Here is a 12,081-nt window from a genome sequence, read left to right as displayed (position 1 = left end):
AAGAGGAAGACAGAGTTACATTTTGTATTATAGATATATTTTGAAAAATAATAATGGCATGTTATGTAAACGTGTAGCGCTGTCTCACGTCTCACCTCCTGCATACTAATGATATTGTTGCATAAATGTATTATCACTGAGTAGGTAAAATAAGGACTAAGAAATATTTTAGTTTCATATTTGTTAATAAAAATACATTATTTTTATGAGTATAGATAATGTAAAAATAAAATACAAAACCACTGAAATTTTTGGTTTACAAATCGAATTAGATCTTAAAATAATTCGATAAAATATTGTCTCTACTTATATGTATGACCCGTTGAGGATGCTAAAAACAGAATAAATAAACTGTGTTTGTTGAGGTATACGTAAATGAACCAAGAAATAAAATTCAATGTTTTATTATTTTATTCATACAAATATTTGTTTTACACACATATGTTTAAAAAAACACAAAACATACACATTATATTTAAAATTCAAAAAGTGTTTTATACATAGACTTAAATTAATAACTTATAAATGTTGTAATGGATGAATTGTATTTATTCGTTGTACATTTAATTTATTGCTATTTTGCGTTTTGTTGACTTCGTAATTAAAAGTTACCACATCATCGGTTTTCTAAGAAAGGTCCAATGTGAGAGTTATTTTAACAAATAAATGTGTATTATCGTCATTTTAACTCTTTTTACTTACTTACCAAAACATTTCTTAGATATATTTGTATTTTCATAAAAAATTTTGTTCATTATGCATTGTATATACACAAAAAATATTTTTATTGTTAAAAACGTCACCATTCAGTTATATTAGTAAAATTTTTAAATATGGAACTTTCATACTATACTTTTTATTATTTAATAAGTAACTTAGGTGATTTTAATTTTGATTACCATTTATATTTTAATTGGTTGTATGTGCAGCAAAACACACTATTTATTTGTTCATCAGCAGAAAAATATGTAAAAAAGTGACAGTCAGGTCGTTCCAAATAGAAGCTACATTAAACAAGTCGCAATGTACAAATAATCTAATTCCAATCTAATTCCAATCTAATAGGAGCGAAAATTCTTTTCTACAAGCTGAGCGTAAAATATACACAACTAAATCTAGTACACATGATTTTCAAAGCTCTCGTGGCTACTATGATATATATTTAAAGCTATAGCACCTCCCACTTCCTTTCATAAGTAAACAAGGAAGGAACACGGAGGTATTACGGTGTATCATATTGTAAGATATAATCAATAAAAAAATCCTGTTGTAACATCAATTCAAAACTTACCTTTAATAGTTTATCTATTTATTTTTTAATTTTCTATTGATGATATTAGATACAATTTTTTTTAATAAATTGTATTTTATTGTATTTGTTTTTTTCTTGAAAGGTGATAGCAAATTGAGGCTAACTGTAGTCAAGCAATATTTCCGTTCGTCAATATGTACACAACAGTTCGGGTGAAATCAAGTAACTCAACTGGTATTCACCCTACAATTGTATTCATTTTCATGTAGGTGATTTCACCATGTTTGATCAGAACTTTTAAAACACTTCACTGTGCTATTTACTATTCCTACGGCATGGACGTTAAATTTTAATGTTATTAAACTTCCACACAAAATAATACTGTTTTTCCGTAATCTCGCAAAGTCAATGAAGAAAAAAAAACACATAACTTTACAATCCTTTTTGGTATTGCACTAATTGCAGGCGCAAATATATGTATTTTCTTTAAACTAGGTGTGTTCAGGAAAGTCTGCGACTTCACACAATGATAAGACCGTATCCTCTGCTGACGCCGTAGTCCCTGGCAGAGCCGTAGCCCCCGCCGTACGTGCCTGACGTCCCGTAGGCGGTGCGCCCGGTGCTGTCGGTTCTCTCGACGTCGCTGCTCCAGCCGCAGACGCCGCCGCTGCCGCAGCCAGCTGGGTCCGTGCTGCCCGACCCTCCGTAGCCTCTGCCCCGGTAACTGCGGTCCCCTCCTGCGGGACTCGGGCCGGGCCCACCCTGGCCGCTCCCGTAGCCAACCCCGTAGATGCCGGGCACGTAGCCCCCTCCTTGGGAGCCGGCGCCGTTGCTGCCGAAACCCGCGTTCCCGGTCGGCGTGGAGCCATATCCACGACCACTCCCGCCATAACCGCCTGCCCCGTAGACACTGTACACCCCTGGATTGCTCCCGCCGTACCCTCCCGCGCCGTTTCCGTACCCTCCCGCGCTGTTGCCGTATCCTCCCGCGCTGCTACCGTACCCTCCCGCGCTTCCGCCGTACCCTCCCGCGCTGTTGCCGTACCCTCCCGCGCTTTCGCCGTACCCTCTTGCACTTCCCCCGTATCCTCCCGCGCTTCCCCCGTACCCTCCCGCGTTGCCACTGTACCCTCCCGCGTTGCCGCCGTACCCTCTGCCGCTTCCACCGTACGCTCCTGCGCTCCCGCCGTACCCACCGGTACTTCCGCCGTAACCTCCGGCGCTGTTGCCGTATCCTCCGTATCCGACGGCGTTGCTCCCGAAGCCGGCTGGGCTGCTCGCGGACCCCCAAGGGTTGCCGCCGTAGCCATTGTAGCCCACAGAGTTGCTCGCGTAGCCGTCGTAGCCGTTGGCGACACCTCGGCTGCCTCCGTAGACGCCTCTGCCGCCGCCGTACACGTTCATACCAAGCACGCCTGGCAACACTGCAAACACAGTAGAACATTTTAAATTTTGCACAATTAAATGGTAACCAGGCACTACTATTTAGTTAAAATTATTTATCCTGGACTTAAAATTTTTTTGAGTCCCTTGTGGCCAATTGGAACATTTCCAAGCTCATATATTATAGGTAGCGTGTTTTGTGTTAAATTTGGATGGCATGTCAATAATTCTTTATGAAACATTTATTTTCTCTGTTTATGGATTGAGGCATCTTTTTTAAAAATAAATATGTGTACCCAAAATTTTGGCATGTCTTGTCACAGACATTTTCTCTTGCAACTTAAGTTCTGCTGTTCTCATTTTAGCATGCTAAGTCTACATGGTGGTTGACCACGAACAAAAATTTTTTCATAAATATGCACGAAACGTTTATATTTTCCTCTAGGTCGCATTTTTTTATTATTTTAGTTTGCTCATACAATTTATAGTAAGAAATTAGATAGAAGGACTATTGTTTTGTAGGATTCTCATTACAATTTTGGTGCTGGTTTGTAGAATGTGGTTAGCTCCTATTATATTTATATTCCTATTTTATTTATAAAATTATGTATAACAACACAGTCAATGAATTCAATTCCCCAAGCTCTTAAATCAATAATACTACCCTAGGGCAAATAATAATTTTTTACTGTCAAGATCCAAGTATTATTTATGAATAAAACATTATAAATATCGAACTTAAAAATCTTTGTGAATTACTAAAAATGTATTTATAATATAGTTAACTGAATCTTTCGAACCATTGCAATTTTTTTTAGGTTTTCCGATTCTGTAAACTACATATGTCATTATTCGTCTCATAAGCTGTATGCGTAGTTGTGTACCTAAACCACATCAAAGTAATGTTACTTACCCCTGCTAGTGGCCTCTTGTTTCAAATCATCTTTTGTCTCGCCATTCTTCGAAGACTCTTCAGCGCCTTGAGCTATAATCACGCACGCCAATAACACCACAACCTGTGAACAAATTCGAAATAAGTATTAAATAGGAAATAAATCCCATAACAAATTTTATTCATTTACTCTTATTCTTGAAGCTAGTTTAACCGTACAAGTTTGGTCTTTATTCTGTAAATTCAGAGTGCGTACAGTTGCATGAACACATAAACCTCCGAGTTATTAAATGAGCACTCACATATAAACCTGTTCTATAAAAAAAAACGTCAAATGTTCCTTCTGTTTCAAAGAACTGAAATTACTATATAGAATAATATTTTCTGTACTTTTACAAAAGATTCATTTCAGAAACTAATTACCAACAATATATTGTAACTATGTACAACACATAACTATGATAATTTTTGCGTATATGAAATACGTTTTTCGAGATATTACTGAGCATTTCTTATAAAAATTGGCGCATGTATATTTTTATTGAGTTGAATTATTTCAAGCATATTTTTTTCTAAACCATGGCAAAGATAATCTAATAAACATTAATTGGATTTTATTTTGTTGTATTAATGCTTTTTAAATGCGCAGCTAATACTGAAAAGCTATTCAGGGAACGGTTTACAAATATCTTTAACTATTGGAGGTACTGGGAGAACACAAAGGATAAACGCCCGGGTAAAATTCCAACCCCAGTATTACAGCAAACACTACTTTGCAGTAAACATTTTTTTTTCATGTAAATGTACAAATTTCTGTAATTTTTCATTAATGTTTCTGTTCCCTTTAAAAATATATATAGTGTATTTTTCTGACAAATCGGAAGAATACATTGTAATGTTTGAATGCGTAGGTCATTTCAAGTTTACCGATCACCTGGGCCGTCAAAAGGTGTACAGAGTTCCAACGAGCAAGCTGCTAAATATTTACGAATAGCACTGAACAACTTACGTGATAGGTACTCGTTTCATCTTCAAGAGTGTTTTATGTAGATTTAGAAGAAAAACTGCCAGTTATTATTTTTTCTTTTCATGGTCCAATACCCTAAAACCATAATCTCAAAAGTTTATATTTTATACATATATAACTGATGGACACGAAAACAGCCGTAATTATGCACGAATTATTTTCAGACTGAAACATAAAATAACGAAATGGTAAATCTCGGTTGAGTATGATAATGGGGAAATTCGGATCAAGGAGGTAGAAATGGGGAAGGTTTTTTGAAGGGAAAAAAACACTTTTACTACTTTAATATGAAAATATTGCATCCGTCTAAGTCTCTTAAGAACATTACCAAAAACATTTGTTGGAAACTATTTTTGATACGACCAACTGGTGGGTGAAAAAACAATAGTTTAAGGAAAAAAATATTAACTTCTTTAAACGGCACAGCATCAAAGAAAGCTAATAAAATTTATTATAACTTTTCTAACTCTTAACAAAAATTTGGGTTAAACAACTTTTGATACGGTCAATTCTTATTGCTAGGAGTGACAAAGATGAGGTCGCAGAACAAATGATTGATCTTACTTAGTAGACACAATACTAATCCCGTTCAAAATTGTTGTAATTCCTCTGAATATTACTAAAGTTTTTTGGCTGAAACTCTTTTGATAACTGCAAACCTTGATGCAAGGTGTAAATAAATTGGTTTAGTTCTTATTTCAAGGACGTAAATTCGTATGTTATTTTTATTGGAATGTTCACTAGCAGCACAGCACAGAACTGACATACCTGCGTCGTTCTTATCGAGAATATTCTAGAAACCCTTCCAAAATGCTGAGTGTATTGAATAGAACTCAGTCGAAACGTTCTTACTGAATGGACTAAGTGAAAAATGTTGATCGTTCAGTTTAGAAATATTGAAAACTTATAAGGTGTTTCCATCTTTGGGGTGATTGAAAGGAATGGTATTTTTTTAACGTGAAAATATTTAAAACCAATTTTGCAAAAGTATTTAAAATGAAAAAAAAAAACGTAGACTATGCAAAGCAGTGCAGCTACAGTGATGACTCCTTTGAAAATTACTTTTACGTATAAACCTAATGGGTTCCAAGTTTTAAGTGCCATAGAGGAATGTTTAGGAAATAATGACTGTACACCAGTTTGCTGACATGCGCGTGCTAGCAAAGAGGAGAAGCCTAAGATGTACATCAAGTTCTGTCCCTGCCCGAACACGCCCGAATATTCACCTTCAGCCAACCTCGGGATTTGCTTTATTTTTGCGCAGGAAAAATGAATTCAAATATTAAAATTGGTCGGTTAGGTTAGCTACATTAAAACACTTTAAAACACTATGGATGGTTAGTTAGGTTAGTATAGCTACATTAAAATAAACAGAGAAATATAAATATATATATAAATAAACCCGAGGTTGGCCGAAGGTGAATATTCGGGCGTGTTCGGGCAGGGACAGAACTTGATGTACATCTTAGGCTTCCCAAGCGAAGAGACACTTGGCATCCATAGATATTGGGCATCGCAGTAGGATAACCTGTGGGGTTACGCATCTCGTTCGTTCAACTGCTGTGGAGTGTCGTGCACGACGGACAGTGTCGGACAGTGTCGGACAGTGTCCGACACAGCAGCTAGCGTGACAGCCGCCTTCCGTACACGCAACTGAAACTACACAACAGTGTAGCGGGCAAGCATACACACCAGGGATTGTTTTTTGTACGAAGGGGAACGGCATCGCAAAAAAATTAATCAGTTAATAAGATTTTAAAACCTCCATCCTGATACAATAAAAAAAACTCTTAAGAATTCATAAATAATATATATTTATTAATTTTATGTTTTAAGCTCGGCATTTTTAACAAGCATTTTGTTTACTTTAGCGGTCCCCCGAAACCTTCAAAGATCGAAAATCATTTAAATTAACAAACAGATTTTATTCTTGTCTTTTAAAAGTTCGTTTCTTTGTATCAGGGTTGTTTTAAATTTAAGTTTTATTTCAAGCTTTTTAAACATATTATAAATTATAATCATTCCAATTTACACACGCGATGATCGACGCTCTATCCACACTTTAGCGCATATAGTTACCTACCTTAACGCTTAAAAACTTTTCCTTCGTTATTTTAAGTGAAAAATGAAATTTTTTGATGATATATCAAAAGTGATCATTCTCTTTATTTTATTGGCGATAATTTGGTTTTCTTGTTTTGGTCACAGTGTATGTTTGTTTTACTATTTAAAATATTTATTATCCTATTATAATTTCTTCTATGTATTTTAATTAATATTGTTTACTGATAGATACAAGCTTATAGTAATTATTATAAAAGTAATTCATTGTAAATATTATACCTAAGATAGATAATATAATTACAACTTTGTAATCTAACTTCTCATCGAGCACAATTCTGTGAGCCAAAACACGACTCTCTGCTGTAAGGTGTTGAGTAGTTGGGAAGTCTGAATGTTACAGCATCAGGTAAAGTTCGCCATGTTATTTGCCATCGGATTTCTATAGTATACCAATTTTCAAGTCGATCAGATAAGTATAAGTAAAATAAATATCCTTTGTATGACTGAGTTTCCTACACTGACTAGAAAAATAGCTGATGATAAGTAAACGGCAGAACAGATTTTCATCAAACATAGGTATAACCCATTCGTATTAAATAAGCTTTCGAATAAAATAAGCCAGAATGGAATTGGTCCATCCGTTTGGAGGATACGATGCCACAAACAGACAAGGGCTTCAAACTTTCCTCTTTCTGCGTCTAAACAGGGGAAAAAATGTACATTTACAAAAGATTCCTTTGGAATCCAATTTACCAATAAATAGTTTGTAATAATACAAGAAATATATTGTACATTTGTACAACACACACCTATGGTTATTTTTGCACATATGAAATATGTTTTACTAGATACTACTTAATATTGTTTACGAGAATTGGCGCAAAATTTTATATTTTAGTTGATGTTTCATTCAAGCATAATTGTTTTTCAAACCATGAAAAAAAATAATCAAATATTCAATATTTGGACTTCATATTTTGTATCGTACGTACTAATGTGCGCAGTTAGTTCTGGAAAGCTATTCAGAGAACGGTTTACAAATAACTTTGACTATTAGAGGTACTGGGACAACACAAGGCATAAATTCCCAGGTAAGAGTACGAACCCAGTCTTTCTGAGAATACTGTTTATTAGTGATACGGTTGTTTTTATGTAAATGTACCATTTTACAAATATCTGTAATTTTCATGAATATTTCTGTTCCATAAAAAAAACACAGTGCACATGCCATGACAGATTGCTACCTTGGTATCCCTGCTCTTGTCGTTGCGAGTTGCCTTCTCTATGTCGACTAGACGTAAGACCCAACATAGTTTCAACAAATGTCTCGTTGCCTTTAGGGTCATTTGAGACAATAAGGAGGCGATGGGATATAAATGGAGCTCTGAATGGGCGGGGATGAACGGGAGGAACTGGAGAAAATCCACAAGCTCGTGGGGACGTCCGCCACGTTTCCCACTTGCAAAAAATTAAGTTTTGACTCCGCCGGGAATCGAACCAGGACAGCGTTGTTTGGAGGCCAATAATCTGAACCCATTCTTTTTTTTAGTTTATACTTCTTTAATAATTGACTCTTCCATTATTTTACATTACAAGTTAGCCAAACATCCTCTCTTCAATAACTATTTTTGACGTGACAACGTTTAATCGATGAACGCCGGCTGCACGCACGAAAAAGGATGACTCATTGTCCCGTTACGCACATTGTCCCGTTACGCTCATTGTACGCTTGACCGCATCTACCTCTCTTTCACTTGATTGGAACAACCATCGATTTGACTTTTTCGAGGCACATTAAACTTGAAACACTCCCATTCGTTTCCTACTTTTCCTATCATCGTCCTATCATTAACAGAATAACACAGATTGGAAGAAGTTAAATAGCAAACATGTATAATAGTTATAGTTAAAATAATCTGTTCGTTAAAGTAATAAACATATTTGAATTAATGAGTGCAAATAAAAGTAAATTTATCAATTAAAATGTAGATTTCAGTTCACTCCTTCTTTATATCCATACAAAATAGTGATAATTCAATAAAAATGATAAAATATTATTCATAAAAGTATGCAGTCATTTCATCAATGTTTTGTTATGACGTTGTCACGTTAAACTATCGTCCGTAAACCGACTTTACAGACAACCAATTTTTTGAACTGATTTGAATTCATTATTAATATTTTTTATCCGTGCCATGTTTTGTGATTTAACTAAAAAAAATTAATTGTCGCCCATGTCTAACCCGGGACTCGAATTCAAAAATCCTCTTTAAGTAGGTGTTTATGGGGAGCTCGTGATAAATGAAGGTAAAGGATATCATTATCTATAAAAGAGGTTAAAAAAATTGTGGACAAAATTAACACAACCTTTCCAGAATGTACAAAGTGATCAATAACTCGTACAATTAACTCACCATCCTGATTTCTAACGCGAATGATATCGCCAAGGCGTCAGAGAAGCCGTATATAACACCTCGTAGCTCAGGGGAAAAACAATTAAGTGCCAGGAATACCAGAATATTTTGACACTGCATCCAACCGAGCCCCAATAAAAGAGATACGGAAAATTTCGCACTTTCGTTAAGTCGCAGGTTAGAATGCAAACCTTCACATTGAGTTCATGTTTGGACTGCAGTTTATTTTGACACGCCCCTTTAAGACCGTGAGCCAACTATGCCCAGCTAGGAGAAAAGTGGGCGAATCAGGTAGTGCAAATTAACGAGTATAAAAAATTTCTCGCTAAGAAATCAACCAATGGGAAAACAAACATAGGTTGAGCAGACTTGTGAATTTTATTACTACTCTGAGGCCAGACGCAGCCGTGAAATTCCCGGGTCTCTACGAATAAAAATAAGAAAATTGATAATGTTCGCAGGCTTTCACGGCCATTGTCTGAAGTAGCTTGGATTCTGGGCTGCAGCCGTGTCGTTGGCGAATAATTCACCGACGTTTCGGTCGACATTGCAGTCGCTATCATCAGGAAGCAGTCAGTAGGTAACTGCTCCCTTGATGATGGCTACTGCAATGTCGACCGAAACGTCGGTGAATTATTCGCCAAGGACACGGCTACAACCCAGATGCCAAGCTACTTCTAATAAGAAAATTGGTAAACATTTTTTTTTGAAACTGAATTAAAATTATTTACCGCTGGAACACTGACCAACTTGTTCCGTCTGGTATAGTCAGTGTCGAGGTTCCCTCACCTGTCCGCACGCCTCCATGCTGGCCGGCTGTAACCTTGGTACTCGCTGCGTTCGCTGTCTGCTCGTTCGTTTATATCCCCGCGCCCGCCCCGCTGGCCGGCGGTGACGTCACGAGACAAAACACTGTCGTCCTTTATGGGGGGCGCGAGCACACACGGGCGGGCAGTGTTGCCACACACACACACGCGACAGACACACGCTTCAGAGACGGGCTGCGTACTGTTTCTTTTATTAATTTTGTCGCGTGGATCTCACATAAGAGTCTAACGGTTAAAAAAAATATGAAATCCGGGAACAGAAACTACTTATCCTTAGAGACCGGAAAAATTCGCGAATTTATTTCGCGATAGGCTAAAATACAAATAGTTATACCTCAGTGCTACATGTACCAGAAAGATACTCACCCAATCACTTTCAGCTAGTTTCGGAATATTTTCGTGAGATATGCATGCCCCTACAAATGTTAAGTAAATTTACTTTTTTTTTTTTTTGGTAGTTTCAAAAACTAAAACAGTTGTAATTTTACACATATGTTTTTAGAAAACAGAATTATGCTACAGGCTTCGGTAAAAATTCGTGAATGTACATATGTTGTTACAATAACTAAACGTGTTAAATGACATATTTACAAGTATTGATGAAATTACACAAACAAGTTTTAAATTAATCAGTAACTTATTCCCTTTTGTCAGTATATTCTGTTTTTAAGTACACATATACGTCACTATGACAGTGAAAATTATTTTTAATAATAAATTAACAAGTGCCAAGGAAATATAATAAATGCAATGTACTTGCGATTCATACGGACACAACCCCAAGTAATTTACATTAGGTTACGAAATTGGCATTACCATTAATTAATCATATTATAATCTGCTTGACACAGAAGAGGTTAAGACGTTAGACAAACAAACAATAAGGTTGTGGGTTCGTTGCTGCGCTAATTCACTCGGCGTGTAAGAATAATTTACTTGATCAACTAAAGGGAATACAATTATTGAAAAAAAAAATTGTTGTTAAGAGCTATTAGCAACAATTTTTTTGGAAATATTAATAATTAACATGTTCATTGTTAATGTAAATTTACTCAACGATGCAGTAAACTTAACTGACAATTGAGGTAAATATATAAATGAATGCATATGTATGTTTGTATATCCAGAATTAGAAATACACCAACAGCTTTGAAGTTTACCAAACCATAACAATTGTACTTTTACACGTTTGATAGTATTTTTACTTGAGCACCAGCTTACGGAGATGCAACATTACACTAACATCAGTGGATACTTGCCTGTCTCACACATTTTGTGTAAAATTATACAGTATTTTTGTAGTGTTAATACACACAAAAAGCATGGAAATACATGTTTGCATTATCATATTTCAATTCAATCCATAATACATTTTATAAAATATAACTGTACACTGTACATAGGCTATAAAAATTGTATGACTTATGCCTTGATCACATTTGCATAAAGTTAATTTTTTTGCGAGATAAAATTATTAAAATGATTACTTTGATTAAACAAATAACAAGCAAATTTAACCTCAGTTATATTTATGTATCTTCAATAAGACTAAAGAATCCTTAAGAGAGTAGAAAGGGTGCTCTTAATTGAACTTGTTCTATTTTGCTAAACTGTTCATGTACACATTCGCCTATTAATCACAAGTACTGTGATGACGACGACGATGATGATGATGACGACGATGAGTCCTGACTGCTCAATGCTGAATGAGGTGATTACAGATGACGCGGCGGTGATGGAAGCCTCGACGCACCGGAAGTTCCCATGGCAGAATGATTCCGCAAAGGTCTGTCAGTGTCTTCCGCCGCGTGGAAGTGACGAGACTACACAACACCCAGTCATGAATTCCCTAAGAATAAACTTTCAATTTGAACCACGTTTTGTAACATTCAGTAGTCATTTTCTAACCCTACCGCAACGTTATTTTTAGAGACCGGAAAAATTCGCGGATTCATTTCACGATATGCTATAATCCAAACAACTGTACATTTATATTGCTTCTCTGATTGGCTCACTGTTTATCTGAAACACTTTGAGCCAATGGAAAACATTCAACCAAAAAAGTATCGAATCGCAAACGTCCCAGTAGACAGGTGTCACGAGTCAATAGCCAATGAGTAGGTGGCATTTGCCTGAATGTGTAGGGGATTCTGGAGTCTATCCTAGAGGTCATCCAAAGCGCGAATTTTTTCAGTATATAGTTATTTTAATACCTGCATAAA

General features: G+C 36.0%; 1 protein-coding gene across 1 annotated transcript; it reads right to left on the bottom strand.

Moving 5' to 3' along the window:
- Positions 1-390: 390 nt before the first annotated feature.
- LOC134530537 (uncharacterized) lies at positions 391-9,858 on the bottom strand. The gene is made up of 3 exons (XM_063365445.1): positions 9,822-9,858; positions 3,549-3,651; positions 391-2,676 (listed from the first exon to the last, which is right to left on the bottom strand). Exons 1-3 carry the CDS (start codon positions 9,837-9,839, stop codon positions 1,772-1,774), a joined length of 1,026 nt encoding a protein of 341 aa, XP_063221515.1. The 5' UTR covers positions 9,840-9,858; the 3' UTR covers positions 391-1,771.
- Between the last annotated feature and the right edge of the window lie 2,223 nt (positions 9,859-12,081).

The sequence above is a fragment of the Bacillus rossius genome, chromosome 1, assembly GCF_032445375.1.
Source record: "Bacillus rossius redtenbacheri isolate Brsri chromosome 1, Brsri_v3, whole genome shotgun sequence".
Lineage (NCBI taxonomy): Eukaryota > Metazoa > Arthropoda > Insecta > Phasmatodea > Bacillidae > Bacillus > Bacillus rossius.
This window is presented reverse-complemented; position numbering and strand designations above follow the sequence as displayed.